Below are 25,357 nucleotides of genomic sequence, written 5' to 3'. Positions count from 1 at the left end.
ACATTGCACAGGGTTGCATCCAGGCAGGTTTTGAATATCTCCAGAGAAGAAGACTCCACAGCCTCCCTGGGCAGCCTGATCCCATGCTCTGTCACCCTGAAAGTAAAGAAGTTTTTCCTCATATTCATATGGAACTTCCCATGTTTCAGTAAACAGAGAGCCATAGTTAGGAAGCAATGCACCAGTTTACCTTATGCCACGTGTTAGATGCTCTTCGGGTGAAAGAATAATCCTGTTACGGCCAACAGACCTTTCCTAATTGCTTTCAATGGAGAGCTGTGTCCTCTGTTCTCCCACAGCTTGTCTTTTTGCTCACTGGGGCACAGGCATTCCGACATACACAACACTTACACTATATTTAGGCGAGTGGGAGCCCACCCTCAGTTAAAAGCCCCTCAGAGCTCAGATAACAACCAACAATCACAATATCCAGTGGCTGAGCCCTTACATTCTTACCCTATCTAAAACCCAGTGCATGGCACTCAGCCAGCTAACACTGTATTGGCTGCAGTTTGGGAGAGCAGATGCCAGGTACAAAATCATTATCAGTACCTTTTTCAGCAAGTAAGTGCTGCTTTGAGGTCTTCTATCCCAGTATTGACAGTCTGACCCTGGTCAGCTTGGGAGCTACAGCAGTATCACAGTACAAAGTGATCTGGCTGGAGGCAAGCATAAGGAAAGCTCAGGGCTATCACCAGTTGAGTTAAGATGCTGCAGCCAGCAGTTACTTTTAATCTTCCTCTGTCTTTTATTCCCGTCCTCCAGTGTGAAATCAATATATTTAGAAGTGAAATAATGCACTGTCTTGCTTGCATTCTAGTGATCTCATTCTAGGTTCAAATAAATAATAATTGCTTTAAACATAGAATTCACCTTTAAGTCTAATTTCAGTTTAGCATTTCCTGAACAAGCTACAAGCACTGGAGCCACTTATTAAATTTATATGTGAAAGAACAGGCCTTCATCGCTACAGAGCTACTGTAGAGAAAAAGTGCTGCCATCTTTGGAAGCTTTAAAAAATTATCTGATTTTATAAAGTCAGCTGAGTGTTTGATGTTATAAATGGTGAAAAACTCTCTAAGTGATCCAACACAAACCAGCCCATGGGTTGGGAAGTCTGCAGTTTAGCCTGGCCTGCCACAGATGCAAAGTTTATGACAAACTCCATCTATTCCCCCCACACACTCTAAACCCTACCGACCAGGGGAAATCCAACCAGAGGTACACAGCAGTATGTCCTCACTTTCCTTTTCAAACCAGATCAGCTTGGCGGGTCACAGTTCTGCTGTTCTCTCTCTTGCTATGGTTTTTTATTTTAATGGCCCATCTTTTGTCAGACTGACAAGAAAGGCTTCTGTCTCCCGCTCTGAGCCAGCTGGACATCAGTCAAGTTCAAACTGGGAGTGTGCAGGCGTACTTAGAGGAGCACAAAACCTAAGCTGACAGCCATGGACAAGGGGAGGCTGCACAGCTCCTACAACGTTGAAGAAATCTCATGTCTGCATGGGCATGACCTAAGAAACATCTATGACAGCAGTAAGACCCAGAGGTAAAGGCTATTAGACACTACAGCGATGGGGCCACGTTTTTATACCCATCTCTATTAGCTCAACAAGGACATGTTCTTGGGCAAGACATCCCCTGTGATTCAGAAGACAACAGAAACAATGAGAGCTGACCACAAAAAAAGAAAAAAGAAAAAAGAAAAAAGAAAAAAGAAAAAAGAAAAAAAAAAAAAAGAAAAAAGGAAAAAAAGAAAAAAGAAAAAAGAAAAAAGAAAAAGAGAAAAGAGAAAAGAGAAAAGAGAAAAGAGAAAAGAGAAAAGAGAAAAGAGAAAAGAGAAAAGAGAAAAGAGAAAAGAGAAAAGAGAAAAGAGAAAAGAGAAGAAAGAAGAAAGAAGAAAGAAGAAAGAAGAAAGAAGAAAGAAGAAAGAAGAAAGAAGAAAGAAGAAAGAAGAAAGAAGAAAGAAGAAAGAAGAAAGAAAAAAGAAAAAAGAAAAAAGAAAAAAGAAAAAAAAAGAAAAAAGAAGAAAAAAGAAAAAAGAAGAAAAAAGAAAAAAAAAGAAGAAAAAAGAAAAAAGAAGAAAAAAGAAAAAAGAAGAAAAAAGAAAAAAGAAAAAAGAAAAAAGAAGAAAAAAGAAGAAAAAAGAAGAAAGAAGAAGAAAGAAAAAAGAAGAAAGAAAAAAGAAGAAAGAAAAAAGAAGAAAGAAAAAAGAAAAAAGAAAAAAGAAAAAAGAAAAAAGAAAAAAGAAAAAGAAAAAAGAAAAAAGAAAAAAGAAAAAAGAAAAAAGAAAAAAGAAAAAAGAAAAAAGAAAAAAGAAGAAAAAAGAAAAAAGAAAAAAGAAAAAAGAAAAAAGAAAAAAGAAAAAAGAAAAAAGAAAAAAGAAAAAAGAAAAAAGAGACTGGATCTGTTGTTTTTTGTTTTTTTTTAAGAAAATTCATTTTTATCTTAAATGCGTTTTTCTTCGTGGGTTTGTGTTTGTTTGTTCAGTTTTTGAGACCATTCTTATTTCAAGGGGGGAAAAGGAGTTCTCATTTTTTATGATGAACTGACTGCCCAAACCCCTGAGAGAGTGGCCAAGAGATCTGTCCTTTACCTGGGACTCAAAGCAGAGTCTGGGGTTTGGACCTATCCTGTTTATTAGAAATAGCTATGGGTAAAAAGGGTGATTCCTGTCCCAGCCAGCAAGATATAGATGTTTTGAATGATCTGAGAGTTACAGATGACAACTACTAAAATAATTACAGCTAGGTTTCATGAAACACTGTAACATTGCTTGCATCAAAATGTCTTAAATATATCCTTCTGTAAATGGAATCCATCACGTGAGATGACAAAGACCCGCAGAGTACCATAGCAGTTCTTATGCACTTTTTTGTTACACCATGATTTTTTCAAATTGCAGTTTAATTGTGTTTAAGCATGCAACTTTAAATCAAAGTATTTAATCAGAAATGAGGTATCTTTCCAGACAAAATGTGAAGACAGACACACTATAGCATGTACGAAACTCTGATGTCTCTCCAATGGTTTGTCATACTTAAATGAAATTTGAATTAACACAAATTTTCCATTGCCTGTAACACAGCTGCAGTTTGTGGAACAAGATATGAAAGAACAGGGCACAACACGAGATGTCTTGCTCATGTGAGAAACCCTTATTCATGCATCCAGTCCCACTAAAGTCAAAGGGACTGCTCATCTGAATAAAGATTATCCCTGTACGGCTTTGCAGAATTGGGTTTATTTGAGCATAAATCAAAATGAGAACAAAGAAGAGTGTAGGGGGGAAAAATGCAGAAAGAGAGTCAGCAGGTTTTTTCTCATCAAGCTCCAGGACTGATAACAGCAGTGGCTGGGTACATTTTCTGTCTGCTGGCTGAATGCCTGAGCTATTTTGATTCAATACCAAGTAGAACATTTAACAACTCCACAACGCACAGGGCTAATTACAAGATTATCGCCATCTCTTTCTCCTATCTGCGCATCCTTCTGCATTCCCACTGTAACGTTCTGCAGTACGTTTGACAGGGAATCACTTTCACATTTTGTGAAAATGGATGCAGCTATGGAAAAAATTCAAAATGACTGCACTGCTACTAAATTAACCAATGCGAACAAAGACAAGAAGCAGTGGGGAGGACTGGACAGAACTTCTATTATTGTTCCTCATCCAGGGATAGATCATTATGACCCTCTATTCAGGCGTAAAACTCTATAAATCTCAAGCTTAGTTTCTCTAAATCAGTGGAAATTTGCCACTGACATTAATAGGAGCAAGATCAAACTGCATACAGTGAGCACATTTGTCAGGAAAAGTCAGCCATCTGAAATCTCAGTGTAATTTAAGAGAATGAGCCAATTCACGATGAGAATATTTCCCAGTTAGGCTCTGCACCTCTAGAGTCAAAGAAAGCTTTGTCAATGATTTGTGTAAGCCCAAAGCTGGAATCTGAATAATTACATTATCATGGGGAAGTTCACAGCTGGCCAACAACAGGCCAAATTTGTCCTTTAGTTACATCCCAGCCATTCCACTATATCGATACAACACAGTCACAAACTGCTTGCCAAAACTCCTTTGAAATGACTGTGGTAGAGTTGTTAAGAATAAACAAGCAGATTTGCAATCCAACCATAGGAGAGTCAAGGTCATGGCTTTCAGTGGACATCTCCTAATCAGACTCCCTGCACAAACACAACATCTCATGTTTGCTTATTATCCTAGCTAGCGTTTTAAATAGTCTTAAACCGGTTGACAGAGCAGTATGAAAATAACCTCGGCGCTCTATGAGAAGCTGAAACTGTGAATGAATCTGCAGACTCAAAAGCTCTCGTCACTTGGGGCTCATGTTCGCTAAATTATTTGCCAGCTGCTCTGATAACCTCATGTTCAGCATGTGTTACACTTCCCCCCTCTGTGCTTGACAAGAGAAGATACGCATTGGCTCCAGTGACCAGCAAGCAGATTTGGTCTGTTTGCTCAAGCTGTCACAGTTGTGCTCTTAGATGTGGCGGTTCTGGGTCCAATTCCCAACAACGCCTATGAAACAGAAAGAAAGCTAAAGCTGAAGAGCCAAAGGGGACAAGGAAGAAGCTGAGTAGGGTACCTTTGTTCTCCTTAGTCAGCTTGTCAGCCATGTCCCAGTGCTCGTAGCTCCGCAGGACATTGTTGGTGATGTTGACGTGACTGGCAGCCATGTGGTGGATGCGCTGAGGGATGGTGATAGTCCCCGCCGAGGAGGAGCTGGCGGTGCCCGCGCTGCTTCCAGCAGAGCTGATGGGGGACGGGCTCAGGGACATGGGCGATGGCGTTTCTGTGCTCCTGCGAGAGGTAAAGGGAGAGTGAGTCCACCTCACACACACCACCTCATTGCCATCCTAACTGCACTTGAAAAATTAACTCTGCACCCCAGACAGAGGAGAATGTGCAGTAGTATCTCCAGGTTTTATGAGAAAGGAGAGCTTATAAACTGGGAACGATTGAAAATAAAAAGGGATTTAATTCTCCCTACAAATAAACTTGTTATTTAAAAAAAAAAAAAAAAATCTATCATAAAAATAGAGCAATCTTTCAGAGAAAGAAGTATCTCGTAGCTGTAATGATTTTTCTACCTGCTGCCAGAAGCTGCAATGGCAGTTAGAAAACACTCAATGTGCAATATTGGCTTATTATCAAAGCATTTTGTGTAAACCACAATGACGGTTTGCTCCAAATACAGTCACCACAATAAGTAAAGTGCAAGTCTTAAAAGCACCCTGCAGAGCAGTATTAGGAGCTGGGGGTACAGTGGGATTATGAATATCTCTATAGGATTCTTTAAGACTGGCTATGGAGATTTGTTTCTAATTGCCTCCAGTTCATCCGCACAGTTTTGTACAGAGCAGTGTTTTATGTTACCTACTTAGTGCAGCACTAATGTTCTAATATAGATTTTCCTTTAATTCTAACACAAGCGATTAGGAATCACCTCCTGGCTGCAGGCAGCGCAGAGGTCAGCACAGCAAGCTCATGTTTAGAGCTGTGCAGCGATGAATGCTCACATACAACTATTCTCCTTGAAAATTTGTTTCAGTGAACAAGATTAAGGGTTCCAAAAATCTCTTCTCTCGCCCCCATTTGGAACCACTTACCTAAACAAACGCATTCGATTTGCTGGGGAATACACTTGAAACGCAGGGCTGAGATGCTCCAGGCGCTCTCTGCATGAAGCAAAGACACCAAAACTCTCCCGATGGAGATGGTGCAACCCCTCTCTTGACAGACGGCCACTGATGCCTCACGCTGTGCAACAGCATCAAGCTCACTCCAACTCATCATGGGCCTGATCCAAACCCCAGGACAGGAAGGCTCCTCCTCTTGGCTTTCCAAGCCACCGTCAATGGTCCTGACCACGAAGCGTGGGCACAGACCTGCTGTGCTGATACCCTGTAGGTGTTGTAGGACCGACTGCTACCGCAGCACAGCCTTGGGCTGAACGGCATGTATGGCAACAGCTTTTGCTGCAGATTTTCCAGCAGTGCCCTGCTATTACCTGTGCTCAACAGCAGGCTCCTGTGATAGATTCTTTTTCCAGAGCTAGAGACCACGTTAATTCAGCAGCTGGCAGCTTTTTACACAGCTTATGTGTTACAGTTTAAGCATATCCTACGGCACAAACGTTTTATTTTTAAGTCTCAAAACATCCTGGTTACTTGACACACCACAGTGTCTTTAATGCACAGAAGAGATGAACTATACTAGATTCGGTCTGGGAGCAGTTAAAAATCATAAGTATCTCAGGAGACCAGGAGTATTTTGTTAGAGCCACTTAGAACAAGCTGACGCACTTCTGCCAAATAAAGCACATTGTTCATTGGATTTGCCCTGTTGTGCACAGCCATTATTACTGTGGTGAGTCTATTAAATCTCTCTATTTCGTGCTTTCTGTCGCTAGAGGTGGGAAACATTTCTGTAACGAAACCAGGGAAAATTTGTTTCATTGCCAGCCTGGAACTCAGGCCAACTTTGTAGAGGTTCACAACCCTTTCAAACAAAAGTGGCCAGAAATTCCAGTAAGCCAAGCTGAGATTTTTGATGGTTTGAGATCCCGAGCAGACTATGCTTCATGGCAACAGATAAGTTTTGTTTTGTTCAAATAAAGATTTAAGAATACCCTTCTGTCTCCCCATTCTGAACCAGGCTGCTCATCAGTCTCCAGTGGTGCCATACCCTGATGGTGTTTGGTCTCTCTTCTGTGGTGTGTGACTGCTCTTCCCATCTGGTACAAATTTGCAGGGGAATAAGAGGAAACTGTAGAGTGAATAGCCCTAGGGAAGGCAGAGGACATGATGCCAGGGACAGCACCAGGCCCGTGAAAACCCTTGGGGCCACAAGGAGACACCTGAGATATATATGGCAACTCTGAGCCAGCTGGAGAGCTTTTCTTCTGAGACTCCAGACAGAGGGGACAGTCAGAATACCCAACTGTGGACTGTGGTCTCTGTGTGTTGGGTCACAGGTGTCATAATAACACCGTTATAACAGGTCTTGTCATATTCAGTTATTCTTACACGTCAAGTGCTTCTCTGAATGAAAGACAGAGATGTGCACGTTTAGAGCTTTACTTCCTTATTGCCAAAGTTAGTGGGAAGAGACCGATCAGCTGGGTGTTATGTTAGGAGTGATGCTGACCCGAATGCTGGGTTTCTGCTGCCCACCTCGTGGCTGGACAAGAACTTTCTCCTCCAGTCAAAACCCATTGATTCTAAATCCTTGGCACCTAATCAGCTCCTTTAAACGGCAAGGGAGATGTCATCACCTGCAGAGCACACACTTCATAGGGGTCTATTATAGGACAGGAACAAAAAGACAACTTCTGCTCCATGAAATTTTTAGGTATAAGCCACTTAAGGAACAAAAGAGGTGTAATGCTCCAGTGGTCTATTTCGGCACTAAAACTTTATGTAAACCTTACTGTATTTTTATTGCAATACAAGGTTTCACTGACATTTAAATGCCTTGAAAAACTGGCACATATTGAATAATTTAATTTAGTAGCTGCTTTTCCAATGTTAAAATATCTTTTCAGTTTTTATTTAAAGTAATTTTGTATTTAATTACTTTAGTTTGTGTTATAATCTATACCTAAATATCTATATACACACAAACGTTCAAAATAATTTTGTGTATTTGGGGTGTGTGTGTGTATATATATACCCCAAAATATTTTGAACTATCAAAGACAATATTTTCCTTTAAGGAAAATGTTGGAATCTTTGGTTTTGCACTGATTCAGAGCAAAGCCTGTTTGAAAACTCCAGTTCTTTGTGTGCTAAACTTCAACGTCTTCTACAGTTTTATTGCTTTGTTTCCTTGGAGTGTCTAATAGTCATTCCTTATTATGAACCACCAGAAAGAGACCATTAACAATAATAATTTTCACCTAGAATTCAGCCTACTAAGATAAAGAAGGAAAGAAAGGTAAAATCCTTCTCCTTTGTTTTACCTGTATCTGTATGCGTGGTCAGGAGAAAGGAGCAGGAGAAATGTGTGTCAGGTGGCAACAGACATTGCAAGATAAAGGCAAGGATGCAGCAGCAATGCCCCTTCATTGAATAACAGATCATAATTGCATTACCCTGACTTCACATCTGAGGCGAGGGTGTTTTAACATTAGTATAAAGACACTGATAATTGGTTGACTAAGTGCCTTCACATTCTCACCACTATTACGCCTTCAGTTTTATTAAACAGCACTTACCATGTATCAATGAAATATGCATTGGTCTTTCATTACTGAATGAATCATTGAAAAATCATTGTAATGAAGGTTAACTTTACTTTGGCTTCCTGAAATGACATGGTACTTGCTAGCTAATTAACAGATATTTTTATGGCCTTCATTTGGCTTGAGAAGCAAACTGTCAAAGAATTCAGCACAGACCTACCACGGCTGATTTTAAACTTAAGGGGCCTTTGCACAAAGATGAAGGTGTGTTTCAGCTCTTCCTTCTCACCCACAGTGGATGGCTCACATGGGTACCTGATTTAGCCCAGTGGGAGTCCCTCTTCCCCACAAGCCCAAGGCAGCTGTAATCACAGAATCACAGAATGGTTTGGGTTGGAAGGGACCTTAAAGACCATCTAATTCCAAGCCCTCTGCCACAGGCAGGGACACCTTCCACTAGCCCAGGTTGCTCAAAGCCCCATCCAACCTGGCCTTAAACGCTGCCAGGAAGGGGGCATCCACAACATCTCAAGATCAAGTCTGTAGCCCAGAAGAACATTTTCTACCTGCTACATATTTGAATCATACCTGTAGCTCACAAACTATTGAGTCATGGCCTGTCCTTTGCCTTTAGAGGCACCAAAACATTCTGCCCCCCCTTCTTGGAACCACTTGTTCCCAAACAGAAGTACTCAGCAGAAAATACTCACTTTCCATTGCCGCCCCAAGGTGAGGGGGCCTGTGAGGCTTTTGAAGAGTTCTGTAAGTACAAAACCAAAATGTAAATAAAGGTGACGCAGGTACATGAATACTGATGACACAAGGCTCAACACTCCCAGTTTTCATTGCAAGAGCTATAGTGCGTGTAGCAGAACAGCTCTGCACATCAGCTCCATAGTTAAATGGCTGGTGGATGATTAGTAGGTCCCAACCAGTAGCTTGAAAGTCACTTGATGAAAGAGGGAATACAGTAAAGTTCCAGTAAAAGCAGATGTAGTTCACAAAAAAGTGGTTTAATTACCACTGAAACTTATTCTACAAAGTAAGTTCTTCAGAGTGCAAATGACCTCTTATCTTTAGGGGGATTTGCGATCTTTTAATAAGAAACAAACAGATTTTGGGTTGATGCCTTAATGAAATTAATCCCTCCCAAGTTGCTAGGGAAGGTGGCTTGGGATTCAGACAGCAGTAGAAATAAAACTTCTAGTAAGGATCTGCTTGAATGTCCTTGTTGTTATGTATTTTATTTGCACAAATTGACTTTCCTTACCTGCTTACTCATTCTGCCTTTCACGTCTGTGTAGCACCTTGTACAACCCTGTACAAAAAGATTGCTCAGCAACAATAAAGCCCAGATTTTTCCAGCCTTGCTCAGACTGGGTGGTATCTTACTTAGTTCCCATAAAAAGTGGTAGTATCAGGGCTGAAGCTATCTAAGTGTGCTTTCTGAAAACAATCACTCTGAGCTCCCTTGCAAAGAAGTCAGCCCGCAGAGTGAAAATTCAGTCAAATTTTACAAGTTCTCTGCAAAGTATTACCATCATTATTACAAGATTCATCTGGTTACTGTAATCACTATTTCAGTGAAGCGCAGAGCAGCCCAGGGCATGATCCAAGGTCATGCAGCTGATTCTGGGAGCAAAATCCTACCCTTGACTTCTAAAACACAGCTAAACTTGACGAACAGAAGCAAGACCAAAATTGACCAAAGCAGAAAACACTGCCCAAACCATGATACTGGCCTTGCCTGTATGTTCCTATACACAATGCCACTGTGTTTCATTAAAGATGTGAGAATGAAATGGAGTGTTTTGCAGTACAGAGCATATGTAGTGTATATTTTTGCAACCCACTCACATGTAAGAACGAGGGAGATCCTAAACTCCCCTGGAAAGTCTTCAAGGATGAAGAAGCAGCTTTGATGTTAGTTTCTACTGTCTGGGGATTATTCCCGACAGTATCTGGAGACAAACACTAGATGGTCAAGATTAAGACTAGATCTCGATTGGAAGTAGTTATTTGACAATGAAAATACCCGAAATATTTTTGCCATGACTATTGACAACACATTTTCAAAAACATAAACATCTTCCTCAAACTCTTAGGTGAAATGCATCAAAGGATGCCACTCCTGCTAAACTTAAAAAGTTTGATTTCAATTTTAAAAATTTATCATTTTAGTTACATTTTACTCCAAGTTGTTGCTAAATTTCAAAACTACTTTTATGATTAAATAGTTATTTTCTGTTCCGAAATGTCAAAAATATCAAATTGAAACTTTTAATTGGAAATTAATCAGAACCGGTTCTGTCCATAAATGGTTTCAATTTGGACAAAGTGGCATTTGTGAGGAAAAATATGAAAACCAGTTCTGCCAAAAAATTCCCCTCCAGCTCTGCTGTAAACAGTGGGCTGCTTTTCACAGTTAAAATTGTGTAAAATTTTGACTAACAACTCTATTCAAACAGTTAATCTATTACAGATTCTCGCTAGTGAACACAGAGAACATTGTGCAGCAATACAAAACTAATATGTAGTTAATAGCTCCCATTCTTTTCTTTTCTCCTCCTATGCCTTTACTACAAAAAGATCCTGAACATATAATCTGTATACACTCAAACACTACTTCTAGCAAATGAGTCACGGTGCCCGCAGCACACACACAGTAACATTAAGCTGAAATACTCAGCTTCAGCTGGATGCCTAAAACCAGCGTTCCTGATTTGTCTGTTTTATTATGTTTTAACATTTCTTTCTCTTATTTTCATTTACACTAAAAGACATTTTCTCTGTGCGAATGCAGTAAAATGGTCTTATGCTGGGAGTAGTAATATGTTCCTCATTGTACCTATTTGCATAGCTAGAGAAAGTAAAGTGACTTTAAGGGAAGAGAGAATCCCCTCTGCTCCCTTGTTTTTTGTTGTTTTTTTTTTTTTTTTTAAGAAATCATTACTTTCTGCAGAAAAAGTTTATCAAATGATTTGTCTAGTAACCATTTTTAAGAGACAACCTACATTCATCCTGGATAAAACCTGAAATAGATGGAATACTTTTAATGAAAAAGCTGAGGCTATGTATGTGTCTGGTTCAAATTTAATTTGTTGTGCAAATCCCTCACTGAAACTCCATGAGTACAACAGAGGCACTCCTAATGACTTCAAGAGAGCCTCAATTTAAGCAGAAGATCAGGAGTAACATTACTGAAGTTACAGAGATACAGACATACACACAGAGGACACCAGAGAAGTCAGGACTAAGTAGTGGTTGCTAGCATGATAGTACTGGAGTTTTACAGCAGAAGGACCATTTTATCACCATTTACATTAAAATATTAAAACTGTAGTGTTAAAAGTTATACTTGTTTGCAGTACTAATACGTCAAAGCCTGCAACAAATTCACAGAGGCTGAAAAAAAACAACAAAAAAAGACTGATGGGCTGACAAACCAGTATAATTACATAATTATAGAATAATATGTAGTAATAAAGTACAAGAATTAATGTATGCTTCAAACAGCATTAACCAGTAAAATATAAATATCAAAACCCTGGCAGAGCTGAAGAAAGATTCTGTTTCTCTCTTAATTTAGGAATGGTGAGAACTTGTCATTCTGACACTGGGTAAACAGCATTTGACAAGGTAAAGGAAAACATCACGGAGTCATGACCATCAGCTGATCTCCACTTGATTCAAGGTAAAGGCAAACTTCCAAGATGTAGATAAGGCAATTTGAAGTTCCACAGAAATTAAAGGAGTCTGAGTCTGCAACAAGCTTCAATTTCAAATCTAAATTAAATCAAATCTAACTAACTAAAGCCTAAATAATTGCTTTATTATGGTTCATTGGGGGTCAGTTCATAATCACTTGCACATTGAAATCTTGAAACAATCAGTTTCCTTTACAGAAACTTGCATAAACATTACATGGTGTTGAGAATAATGTTATTTTAGTAGAATTACTGAGTATGGTCCTTTGAATCAAGCGACTAATCCAAAAATCCCCCAAATCACTTTTGTCCCCACTCCCTGGCAGCCATCCTGCCTGCATTTCCCAGGGGAGAGGTTAAATGGGGGACTTTTAAGTCACACAGTTATACTTGAGAGAGCTCTCAGTGCTGGTATGAATTTCATTTCATATCAGTGAATTAAACAGAATAAAGATTACCTTAAAATATTCCATCAGAGATCTGGAGTACTTCATAGCATGGTCCTTCTTTAGTTTAAACATTCTCAAGTAGAGAAGTGATAAGCATCGGTAGCTGTGGTAATTAGGAAAGGATTATGTTAATTCCATTGCTTAATGAAACCTATAAACTGTAAAAAAAAAATGCTGACCTATATTTTGCAGTTTCTGTTCTAAGGTTAGATTTTGAAACATAAGCAAACGGAGAAAGAAAAAAAAGTGGTCAAAAGCATTAAAATCCCATCTTGATAAGAGTATAAATTAGAAGAATAAATGTTTAGTCAGCTGCTGAAGAAATCCATTAGTTATCCTTTAATAGTTTAATGGAAAACAAGAATAATGATCTTCTGTAAGCTGCTTAAGTAATTCAGTACTTTTAAAGTCCTCCTTAAGATTTTAGCTGCTTCTCTCATTGTCGCAATGGGACTTACCATAAAACTGCTAATTTCTTGTCCCCTTCCGTGGCAGAAGAGCCTGTGAAATTCTTGAGTCTCATTGCATACCTTGTCAGAAAGGTGAGGAGAGAAGAAATTGAGAGTTAAGATGTTTCCAGGAATACTAGTGACACTCTGAAAAATAACAGCCACACATAGATATTCTTCTCTGACTGCAATAGTTAATGGTCGCATTGCTCTGTAATGATGAGATCAATGTAAAATTCAACAGAAAGCACCACTTAACATCTGGAGGGCTAAAATAAATCACCAACCCATTTTCTGGGCCAATGAGGTGAACTGTTCTTGGGCATCTTAATGATATTATATCCAGCCATCTAGGCTGAGTCCTGCAAACATTTGTGATGAGTGTTGGACAGAAGCATAAGATCTTGGCCCTATATATGCTGAAGAGTAGGGTAATATATAATAAGGTTTTACATATAATACTTCAGGCTTGAATAATACCTTCAAAATCCTTCTCATAAGTGCTTCTTCAAAGCTTTTAATTTTCTATAGAAAATGGCTTTAAATACAGGAAAGGTCACGTTCACAGCTTTTTAAACTCTTGGGTCCATTAATTTATGAGTCTTGTGTACTTGGTCTTCCCTCTCGATTTAATTGCTGCTGTCCAGCATTTGGATGATCAAAGATTGAGTATTCCTACCTCCTTTCTCTTTTTTTTTTGCCTTTAACTGAGCACACTCCATTCCATGCATTTAGACTCTTGAAAATCAATTCATCGCATAAAATCATTGTTCTGAGCCCTAATGCAATTTCACAGGTACTTGTGTTAGAATAAGTAATAGGGTTCAGCGTTGCGTAAGAAAGTTTTAAGGTATCCAGGCAGTCTTGATGAGTTCTCATTTACGAGGAGGTAATGGAGTGCAGGCAGGCAGTGCTGCTCTCGCTCCTTCTTCCCCCCACCACCCCCTTCATCAGCCCCCAGCCCGCAGCTGTAGCACACCACCTGATGTGCTTCCTCCATGTCTTATCTCACCTGCTCTTTGGTATTGTTGTTCCAGTGATACTGAATGAATCTGATCAAACATGGAAGATATAGATCTCTTTGGGATTTTCAGTGTTATGTTAGGGATTTTAACATTACCATTAACTTAAAAACACCTTTGACAGTCAGATCTGATACTCTCAATCTCTTTGATGCTCCACTTGCTTTCACAAATAGGTGTCTGATGCAGATACTCAGAGCAGACACAGCTAACGCAAAAGGGGAAGATGGTGCCTCTGATGAAAGGAGGAGTGAAAGCGAGAAAAATCTCCTCCTATTTCTTATCTCACAGTAAAAATCTATGTTAACATTAGGAGCCACATTGAGAAAGTGTGTGCACAGCCGCATACTGGGTTTGTACATTCAGCACCCACTGTAGCCCACAAGAATTGTGTATTTGTCCATGGAGTTTATTGAACCTGTACCAGCCTGCTGCTCACCTGGGCAATCACCTTTTTTCTATGTCTGACCACTGACAGCAATTAAATGGGCAAATCAGTCTCTCACTGTCTGCCTACAAGATGCTGTGTACAAGAGCTGGTAAATTAAGCTCTGCCTTTGATGGTAGGTGGTGGAATTAATCTCACCCGACTTTAGCTATTTAGAAATTGGAGACCTACTATAACAAAGTCCTCCACATTCTTCCATAGCCAAAGGCAGTTCAGAAGGCATTCCAAAAGCAGTTCAGGTGCTGCTTCCATGCCAAGGTCTATCTATCAAGTAGCCTGCAGCAGGACTGTGCTGATATAGTAGCTGCCGGGAAGAGCAAGGCAGCAGGGCTGCGTATGCTGAAGAGCACCAGTTGCTCCAAGATGCAGCCGTACACTCAGATGACTCCATCCAGCACCAGCACTGTAGGGTGGAGGGGAGCTGCAGGTATCACCCATTTGTAAGCTACTCCTAGAGCGGTCATTGTCCTAGTTAAGTGGTGCTCTTGTTGTGGCTGTTGAGAATGAATGAAGATTTTTGGTCCATCCGCTTCTGAACAGACTGACTGCTGGACTGAGCAACAACAATTTCAACAGTTTTCTTAAAAAATAAAAATAAATGCAGGCTCCTATGAAGAAGCACTCACTTCTTTAAAGAGTGTTTCTTTAAATACAATTTATCCTGCCATACAACTGTAGTTGTGCAGTTCAGGGCACAGAGTGCTGAACTGTCCACGGTCAGAGTGCAGGAAGAGTTTCAGCATAGTGGGACAGAGGTAGGCGGCCCCTTAAGTCCTCTGCTCTCGAGGGTTTGACTTGGATCGTAAGCGTTGAGTGAACATAATTTTTTTGTTGAGTAATCTCTTTAGATTTTCTTCTTCTCTTTATGAAGTGTAGAATGTAAAAACATGTTTTTAAATATTTAACAGGCATATTATTTACCTGAGAGTAAGAGCTTCTTAAGCTTTGATACATTTTATTATGTAAATACCTCCTTATTCAAAATGTAAAACATGCATTATTTTTGGCAGTCCCTAATAGCGAATCTGGCATGTTAAAATCCTGCACGTTAAAAAAAACACCTTTGTCATATTAAAACCCAAACATTTAGGGCCTGATTTGCCTCTTTCTCTTTCTCTTGTGTAAACTGACAGTAATTACATTGACATTAATAGTGATATTCCCAGCATACACTGGGGAAAGCAAAGGTGCATCACAGTGAAGAGGAAAAATCCTGTTGTTCTACTTACAGGTAAATTTAATCCTGCTTGATTTCACTTTGATAATTTGCGCAAGTAAAGCAAACAAGCCCTTAGTTACTCAGGAGACCATTATTTCTACAGAGCCAACACTATGAAACAGCTTCAGGGAACGGCAGCAGATTTTAAAATAATAATTCAGACATTTATTAGTAAGTAAAGGTGCTCTCATCTGTATTCTAGTGTATGAGTCTACAAAACTGTATTGAAACTAATTCAGCTGGTTCACATACCTTTAACATTAAAAAATATACTTTTATAATACAATACATGTGGAAAGCTTCCTCTCTGGCTATGATCTTATGTGCCAAGTTTCAGCCTTTTTTTTTAACAGCCAAGTTATAACCCTCTAAAAACAGGGTTTGTAATAGAAATCCTGATAGACTCACTTTAATGTTTTGAATTATAAAACTACACCTTTTAAAAGACAAGTGGCATTGCCAAACAGTGAAATTACTATACTTTACTTCCACCCACTACATTTCAATTTTAATGTTATGAATATTGCAAATTATAACACTCACATTATAACCTCTAAAGGGGATAATTTATAAAAGCAGTGTCCATCAATTATAAATTTTCCATGACATTAATAAAATGGCAAGAACTAATTATGATGACTTCTGAGATGAAGATGCCTTGGACAAATCATTAATACGTTGAAATGGTACTTTTTAAAACATAGCAGGTTCTAATTATGACTGAAATGAGATTATGAAAATGATCACAGAAAGGACATTAACCTGATGAGTTCCACAGTCTCTGAGTACATGGTGTATGGAGATTTAGCTTCTAATGGATCTCGCTCCATAGCGTTCCCGCACTCGATGAAGGAGAGGGCAGCATCAGCATAATTCACTGCTTTGCCGAACTTCTCCAGCTGAAATGGGAATGACACCGTCAAGAAAATCCTTCAGCTTTACTTTCTAGGTAGACAGACCATAATACAAAGCAACACTAGCATTAGGATGAAAGCAAAGCGACACTGGTAGTAAAGAATGAATTAATACAGTAATTAAAGCAGGGTCTATGTTTTTACCAAATCTTCTCAGGTAGTATACGGCCAGATGCTCCACAGAGGAAAGTCAATGTATGTCCCTTGACATGCATGGATTTACACAGGCAATGAGGGACACTAAGCATGTTTGAACAAAACCATATTGCTCCTCGATATATGAGCTAAGTTTGAATGTCACTATCCAAGGGTTAAGTGACAACTCCATGCCATTTGTCAGATGTCACATTCTGTGTTAACTGTTGATCAAAAAAAAAACCTCATCACTTATGTGATGATTGAAAGAGCAGAAAAAAAAAGGAGAAAATATAGCACTGCTAAATATTTTATTTTACTAGGATTTTATTGCAAAAGGTTTTAGCACTCCTAATGGTTGTGATTAAACTGACTTAGACATACTGATTTCTTTTTTTATGTGTAATGAATATTATATATGACATTTTTATAGTAAGTATTTTATAATAGTATTTAACATTTTCAATTTTTGATAGCTGGATCTAAGAATTCTTCTAAAGTGGCATTTGATATAGGAGATCCAATATACTTCAAGTAATTTAAAAATTTCTTTGTGTGCCTCTATCAAAATATTTTTGATGTATCTGCATATGTTTTCCATTCACAAAATGGAAGCCTATCCTAGCAACATATTAAGCAGGACATTTAGTATTGGTCCAGGGTAACCGTATATTTGCCTTCGTGGCTAATTCTAAGCAATCCTTATAACTAGTTCACTCTGCACACCTTTAATTTCAAGTTCTGCTCTTGTGCATTGATTATGTACAACGCCTTTGTATAATTGATAGGTATTACTTGAATGATCACATGAGGGGAAATATTTCTAAATGTTTTCTCTCTATTCCGATGGCCACTTCGCAGCATATTATTCAAATTCCTTGCTTCAAGTCTTCCAAGGACAACTTTTTGTGGTATATAAAAAAAAAAAGAATCAGGCTGGAAGCAGATTCAGTACAGACACACAGTTTGAGCCAGAAATGGGATCCGATCCTGCCCTCTGCTCCACGCTGACTGTAGTGGAGTAGGTGGAATTACTCCAGCTCATCACAGCTCAGCCAAGAACAGAGCGAGGTCTCCAAGATCTCTTCCATATGGTACAGTCAGTTGCCACTGCAGCAGCCCATCCAAATTAGTGGATTCCTTACTGCCGTCGCAGACAAGGGTAGGTTTTCATGGGGTCACTCTCCTAAGACGCAAAATGCCCTGCCCTTCACCAGAAATCGATTTTCCGTACGAGCTCAGGAACAGCATTGCCGCAAATCTCATTTACATTTGCTGACACATTTTGAGGTCACATGCATTATCTTTCTAGCCACTGCAACACATCTTTCAGTGCTGTGTGTGCTTTGTCATGTCAGCACCAAGTAACCAGAAGCAATTGTTTCCATAGGACAACTAACACTATGGGACTGCACAGCAAATGTGTTACATGGAGATAATTTGTGTGCAGCTGTATCGGGTGGAAAAAAAAAAGTTGAGACCTAAGTAGCGGAAAGAAAAAGCAGATACTTTGTTCATGGGTATTTACGTCTGCTAACAAGTTGTGTTGTAGCAGATGCCCTCACGTTCCCATAAGAGCACTCGGGGTGTCAAACTGCATGCGACAGGCCAGGCCTGCCTGCAGGCAGCAGCATGACGTGCTGCGCCTGCTCCTCTTAGTTCTGCCTGAGAAACACCCCTGCCTCCGCAAGGCACAGTCAAAGGTAAGAGGACAGGAGACAGGTCAACGCTTTCTGAGTGAATCAGGCTGTGGAGCGAAGTGGATTGACATAGCACGTGGAGATCATCAGGAGCCTGAGCCTGTAAATATTTGCTAGCATGGAGCAGGCATCCCTGTGCCAGAACCATGTGTATTTTCTTTAAAGGTCAATCAGCTGTGGGAGGTGGTGTCAGTCGGCTTCTGCCAGCCTTTCCCACGTGCAGATGTCAGGGCTCTGGCTTAACATGCTCTGCTGAGTCGGGCTGCAGGAACCGGCGCAGGCCACCTCCTGTAAATGGGCAGGTCGTGAGGGGCGATTGCTAACTTGCTGACAGTCACGGCAAGCTGCCAAAAACCTGAACCCACCTCTCACAGAAAACACACTTGGTAACACTGTGCCTCAAGTCAAAAGGCAGCCTGGAGAGCTGAAGCTGGCAGCTTGACATGTCAGCTCTCCTTCAACTTACCCACAGCAGACGGAGAACCATTTTTTTTTAAAATTTGTTTGTTTTGTTTTTTTAAAACATACCATGTGATTGTTTTGGCAGATGTTTTTGAACAAACGCTTATTTCCAAGCACAAAATCTCTGATGTGAAATGATATAATATGCATGTAAAAATAATAAAGCGAGAGGTGAATAATCACCCAGTTCATTTTCAGTTGTGAGTTTGAGGGGCAAGGTGAATGGCCACACTCCATTTTAGATATCTTAGTTTAAATAAATAGAGGAGTCAAGTTCCACTAAGCATGCCTAAATGAGCTGCTGTTCTGCACTCCATGTAGCGTAGAGGAGCGAAGTCTCTACCTGCAATGCAAATGGCTATTAAAGGCACTTCAGTGCTAGCAATAGCTTGGATTGAACAAACTATGATAGAGTATAATCTGTCAGATTAAGCAGTTTTATCAAAATCAAAACACTTTGTAAAATTAAGTCAGTCTTACTGGAATTTCATCTGGGGTAAAATGAGAGAAAAAACTGTCCCAGCATTGAACTACCTCATTGGAACATTTCTCAGGAAGAAGCATGTTGAGTCTTTATTTACCAGCCTAAAAGCATGCAACAAAAATGAATGTACTACTTAAAAATCAATTGTTGCAAATTTTAAACAATTGGATTGGAAATATCAAACCGTTTTACCACATGATAATGGGGTGGAGGGTGATTTGCCTTTCCTAACATTCTGTTATGAAATATTTCAACACTTTTGTTTTAGGCCCAAATTGAATAGGAAAACAAATTTCAAATACACATCGTCTTTCATGAAATTATCTTACATCATTCATAAACAGCATGATTGTTGCTCCTTCTCGGAAGCGATACCAGCTATTGTAAGGAGCTTCGTTTTTTGGGAACGAATTGTTAAAGGCTAGGAATGGTACTCAGGATTCGATTTATTGTGGACAGTGTGTTTATGGAGTACAATCTGAAGCATACTTTAGTCAATAGCAGGGTTCCTCTTGGTTTCTGAGGCTTTAGACAACATTCACCCACCTCCATAGTGGAAAGAGAGAAAACAAAAAACCATGTGATAACCTACCAATGCATCTGCTTTATGCTTTAGCTTCTTAGCCTCTTGCATGTAATAATCCGCATTGTGAAGCCTAAAGAGACAAAATCAATTATTTCAAATCTTTGTTTTCATACAGTTGGACAAACACTGTTTGAGAAAATTGCTGACTGCTTCCAAGAAGAATTTCAACATATACACCCACTTATCTCTTTAAATCTTAATCTGATATTAATCTGAAGCTGCTGTATGCAAAGATATGATGGGTGACCAGAATGTAAAATAACTAGCTGTAGAAACTGGCCACCCAAAGGACCTATTAATGTATCCTGAATGGAGGAAAAGGAAAAATATTTTAAACTAATTAAGTATAAGAAGTTTCCATTAGAGGAGCTAAAATAAAAAAATGAAGAAGAATTACCATGAACCAACATTCATGATCTGAACACATTTATCAACAGAGTCTTTGTTAATCAGTGACAACAGTTCATTTGTAAAGATTAAAACTGTGTGTGCCTTTGTGCAGCACTATCCACACAGGTGCCCAATGCTAGCGTTATAATCAAAGATACTCTCTCACTGGGAGAGTGAAAAATCCCAACTACAGAACATGCAGCTAGCACAGTGATCCAATAATACTTACACATCATCAAATGTTATTTTGGGTCTTCTAGGCTCAGAATTCCCATTGGAAAGCATTGGCATTGAGGACCAGATGTCAGTTTCTAGATGGCTGGTGTCGAGAAGAGTGTTGGCTGTTGGTGTATTGTGAGATTCTTCCTCCTAGAAAAAAAGGACTGTTATTAACTCTTCATAGTTCAAACAAACACCCTCCAACAATATAAGTGCTCACATCCACCCCCCCCAAAAAAAAAACCCAAACAAAAAGAAGGCTAAGGCAAAAAGTAGCACTCCTATATACCCAACTACAACCAGGTTACCTCACAAAACCACCCTTCCATCCTTTATAACATAAGCCTATTAGATTAATTAGGCAATATGACTCTACCTCTGACCCCTCACCTGAACTCATTAACTTACACTCTCAGGTGAAGTCAGCCTGGATACCACAGTGTTCCTGACTAGAGACGCTGGTTAAAGCAAGGGTGGGAAAATCTAATGCAGAAGGGCTGGAACTAAACTCAACTTCATTCAAGGTGTATCACACTAATGTAACCTTTTTTTTCTATATTATTATTAGCTAACTGTAAGGTGTCTGAAAAGTCTGCTTGGATTTCAGCAAGGAACGGTTTCCTCACCCTTGCCATACAGAACAGAGAGAAGAACGGAAAGCAGAAGCCAGGAGTTGTGACTTTGCATTGATTAAAACCAGAAGCATAACAGAAGCATTTAAATCAGGCAATTGCAACTTGCAAGCTAGGTCCACAATCAGATAAACTAAATTACAGATGAACCAATGAACTAGGGAAAGAACTCTAACATATTTTAGAAGACAAATATTTCATGTATCAGGGTAATAGATAAACCAAAGATAAATCTGACTAGAGATGCTGTGAGTGAGAGGAAGTGGCCCTGCTGTTTACATAGCATTGTTTATTTGCTGACATACGCAGTTCATTTTGGCATTGATTTCAGTTGAAGGCATGCGTATTACTCTCACAGCTTGAAGTGACACAATAATATCAGAAAGCAACAGGAATGAATGAATAAGGTGAAGTGATTTGTCACCTACAATCCAATGCAACTTGTGAGTTTTACTATTACAGTGCAGGGTAACGTCTCGCAAAGCAGCGAACTGTGAAAAATGGGGCTATGCATGTCCTTTTCTGTGGCAGAATTTTCTTCTTGTCTTTTAATTTTTACAGTGATACTAAGATACAGTTTGATACTAAATGATGTGTTTGAAACTCTAGAAGGAGGACTATTTTCTAATATGGGCCAAAACCCTCATTTCCCTGTTTAACCTAAAAGAAGATGACAAACTGATGTGAAACTTTACTTTTTTTTCAGTTAATTTGCTATGCAGCTTCTAGTTTTGGCTCTTTTTCATGTATTTTCAGTAAAAAAACATCTGAGTCTGGTTAAAAGCAAGCAAGCAAGAACTGTCTATATGAAAACCTTTGATGGGGAGATGGGCCTAACAGAATGATGGTTTTTTTTGGGTGTAGGGGGCAAACCCCTATTTACATAGTATCTAAAAGCTTATATACGTAATTCATGGAGATTAGGTGTAAATAAACCTTACTGCTGGAAGCTGGGATCCTGCAAACCCGAGAGAAGATATTTCCATGTTGACTGTGCTATAGAGAGGTAGCTTTTTGTTAGATTTTAATCGTTTGTTTAGTTTAGGATGCAATATTCAGTATAACTACAGTGCTTAATTCTGGCTGAGAATTTGTGGTAATTATTCAGGTGATGGATACCAAAATTCTCGAAGTTTTATTTTCAAAATGTGTGTGCTGCAGCTACAGAGTTAAGGGATTAATTGCAGCTAGTTGGTGGCTGCAAAGGCTCTCCTCTGAGGCTCAGGGCATGATACACAATGCCAAGTAGATGTCTAATGCTGACCTAAAAATGGAACTTGCAAGAGTTGCTTACGCCCAGCTCTGCAAAGATCCACTCCTCCCTGCTCTTGAGTGAGGCTACACAAGCATTTAAAAATAGATACTGGAAAAAAAAAAGTCAAACAGAACAAAGCTAAGTTAATTTTATTTTATCTTGTTCACTTCCAGCAACTGAGGTCGGTTACTTACACAGATTCCTTTGGGGTTAGAAGAGGACTTATTTTCATTCTTTCTGTGTTTAGAAACAGAGGAGGAAGAGCTGCTGGTCTGAGAGGTGTTTGCAATGTTGGTCTCCTGGCTGAAGGAGCTGTTGTCACCGCTGTGCCGCCGGTGCACGGGCTCATCCAAGAGCGGGGATAATGGAGGAGGGAACAGCTTCTCTTCTCTTTTCTTTGCCACCTTCTTCACTGAGCTACCGCTGCTCCTGGGACACAGATAAGAACGAGGTGCATTTCAAGAACCTTGGTTAATCCTCCATAGCACAAAGCTCTAGATTTTATTTACTGAGAAGCCAGCTCTACCCTCAAATACATCCTGCAGTCCCCATGTCCTAGGAGCTAAGTCAAAAGGGGACAGGCAGGGAAAACAGAAGAGCTACCTCCACCTTTTCAATGGCTGCAGAAACCTCCTGCTTTGGAGGACAACTTCCAGCGCATTAGTACAAAGTGCACCCAATTTAAATGCTAATTTGAGTCAGTCTTCATTTGAGAGGTCATAGAGGTTCTGACTCAGCAAAGTGCTGGAAAGTTTTATGCATGGGGTTAGTTCCTTTGACATCAAGTATGACAATTTATGTGTTTAACATTAAGCATCTTTTTAAGAGGTGGATTAGGGCCCACATAAGCAACCTTTGCAAAAAAACATAATAGCACATGGCAAGTGAACAAAAAAAAAATTATAGCAACTACAAAATGATAACCATAACAATAACAAGATAATAATTATTTGACCTCTAGAATAAAACCAATGTTCAACACTATATGAAAATGATACATTGTAGCTGGCAAAAGCCCTTGAGCAAATATAGCTTGATGAATTGAACGTGATTCAGAAAATGAATGTGGTTTTGACATGAAAGCTCAAGTAATATGATAATCTATTGTCTGTTTTATGTACAGAAATTGTTAGCTGGCTAGAAATGGCAGCTGTGATACACAGTAAAAACAAAAAAAAACCCTGCTAGACCTTTCTCACCTCAAATCCATCAAAGAAGAAAAAAAAAAAACCCAACATCCCACTGACTGTTTAACATGTTAATCTACTCATAGATTTTTATTTTAGATACTGTCCTCGCTCAGTCAATGAAGATAACTTGAATTTTAATCTTTTGTTAGACATCTAATATTGTACTACATGATCATTTACTTTTCATGATTATTGACTAAAATTTCAATAACAAATTAAGTCAACAAGAATTTATGTTTTGTTCCCAGACACTTTCAGTCAGTGTCAGGAATTATAGATCTACTTTGCCTTAAAGTAACCAGGGAAAGAGCAGAAGGTAACCCAAGTTTCCTTACTGCTCATTCTGGAGCGCTCTCTCATTCCAGTCTGGCCTCTTTTTCAGTTTCACAGAATCACAGAATCAACCAGGTTGGAAGAGACCTCAGGGATCATCGAGTCCAACCGCTGCCCCTACACCACCCTGTCAACTAGACCATGGCACTAAGTGCCATGTCCAGTCTTTTCTTAAACACATCCAGAGATGGTGACTCCACCACCTCCCTGGGCAGCCCATTCCAATGTCCAATAACCCTTTCTGCAAAGAAATTCTTCCTGATGTCCAACCTGAACCTCCCCTGTCGAAGCTTGAGGCTGTGTCCTCTTGTCCTATCGCTAGTTGCCCGGGAGAAGAGGCCAACTCCCACTCCGCTACAACCTCCCTTCAGGTAGGTGTAGACTGCAATAAGGTCACCTCGGAGCCTCCTCTTCTCCACGCTAAACAACCCCAGCTCCCTCAGCCGTTCCTCGTAGGTCAGACCCTCCAGACCCTTCACCAGCTTGGTCTCCCTCCTCTGGACTCGCTCCAACACCTCAACATCTTTCTTGAAGTGCGGGGCCCAGAACTGAACACAGTACTCAAGGTGCGGCCTCACCAGTGCCGAGTACAGAGGGACGATCACTTCCCTAGACCGGCTGGCTACACTATTCTTAATAGAGGCCAGGATGCCATTGGCCTTCTTGGCCACCTGGGCACACTGCTGGCTCATGTTTAGCTGGCTGTCGATCAGCACCCCCAGGTCTCTTTCCACCGGGCTGCTTTCTAACCACTCTTCCCCCAGCCTGTAGAGCTGCATGGGGTTGTTGTGGCCGAAGTGTAAGACCCGGCACTTGTTCTTGTTGAACCTCATGCCGTTTCACCAACAGTATCAGTATCTACTCCTGCTTTGGTCGTTCCCCTACCTGGGACCTTTGGTGATACAAAAATATTTTAGCCTATCTGTGAAATCACAGACTGAAATAAACCAAACTCCCTATGTTTGAGGTTTTATAGCTCTTCTACTCAAAACTACTTTAATTCAACTGAAGCAGAGTTAAAAATATCTTATTTGAAACTTTCTGATATTAAAGGTCTTCAGACTGAAGAAATAAAGAGAGCACAGAATTCGTGTTGCCTTACAGTAGGACTGGTATGGATGCCGTCGTGCTCAGAAAACACATGGGCCAGAAGAAGATCAAAGGAAAGCAATCAAGTTGGAAGAGACTGGCAGTTCTTCAAGGAGACTGATTTTATGCACATGTGGTCCTGCAACATGTCCTCCAAAAAGTTCTCACTCAAAGCCCCATCTGTTAGCTTTCTTCCACCCATAGGGCATTTTGGAACTCAGACAAGCTACCATAGCTATAACACAATAATACTCTGAACTTTTTCCAGAGGAGAGTTTTCCAAAGGAGGGCAAGTGCTGCCCCAACAAAGCGTGCATGTGTTATTGGATTGTACAGAGGCAAAAGAGACAGTTATTGAAATACCCAGGAGCAGAATCCAAACCTTCTGCCTCCCAAACAAGTGTCCCACACAGGGAACCCTGAACATGCATATATGGGTGGGAGAACAGAGCGAAGTGGTTCTC

The 25,357-nt window shown here is 39.9% G+C and overlaps 1 protein-coding gene across 2 annotated transcripts in view; it reads right to left on the bottom strand.

Annotated features, from left to right (window-relative positions):
• Positions 1 to 25,357, bottom strand: part of AFF2 (ALF transcription elongation factor 2) — a 340,529-nt gene that overhangs the window by 2,351 nt on the left and 312,821 nt on the right. For both annotated transcript variants that reach the window (XM_068411834.1, XM_068411835.1), the window contains 8 exons: positions 22,476 to 22,710; positions 20,405 to 20,544; positions 19,792 to 19,855; positions 16,267 to 16,403; positions 12,825 to 12,896; positions 12,376 to 12,469; positions 8,921 to 8,970; positions 4,611 to 4,825 (listed from right to left, as the gene is read on the bottom strand). In XM_068411834.1, coding sequence (XP_068267935.1) covers positions 4,611 to 4,825; positions 8,921 to 8,970; positions 12,376 to 12,469; positions 12,825 to 12,896; positions 16,267 to 16,403; positions 19,792 to 19,855; positions 20,405 to 20,544; positions 22,476 to 22,710 — 1,007 coding nt within the window. The remainder of the gene's footprint in view (positions 1 to 4,610; positions 4,826 to 8,920; positions 8,971 to 12,375; positions 12,470 to 12,824; positions 12,897 to 16,266; positions 16,404 to 19,791; positions 19,856 to 20,404; positions 20,545 to 22,475; positions 22,711 to 25,357) is intronic.

This window comes from Nyctibius grandis, chromosome 13 (assembly GCF_013368605.1).
Source record: "Nyctibius grandis isolate bNycGra1 chromosome 13, bNycGra1.pri, whole genome shotgun sequence".
NCBI classification, from domain to species: Eukaryota; Metazoa; Chordata; class Aves; order Nyctibiiformes; family Nyctibiidae; genus Nyctibius; species Nyctibius grandis.
This window is presented reverse-complemented; position numbering and strand designations above follow the sequence as displayed.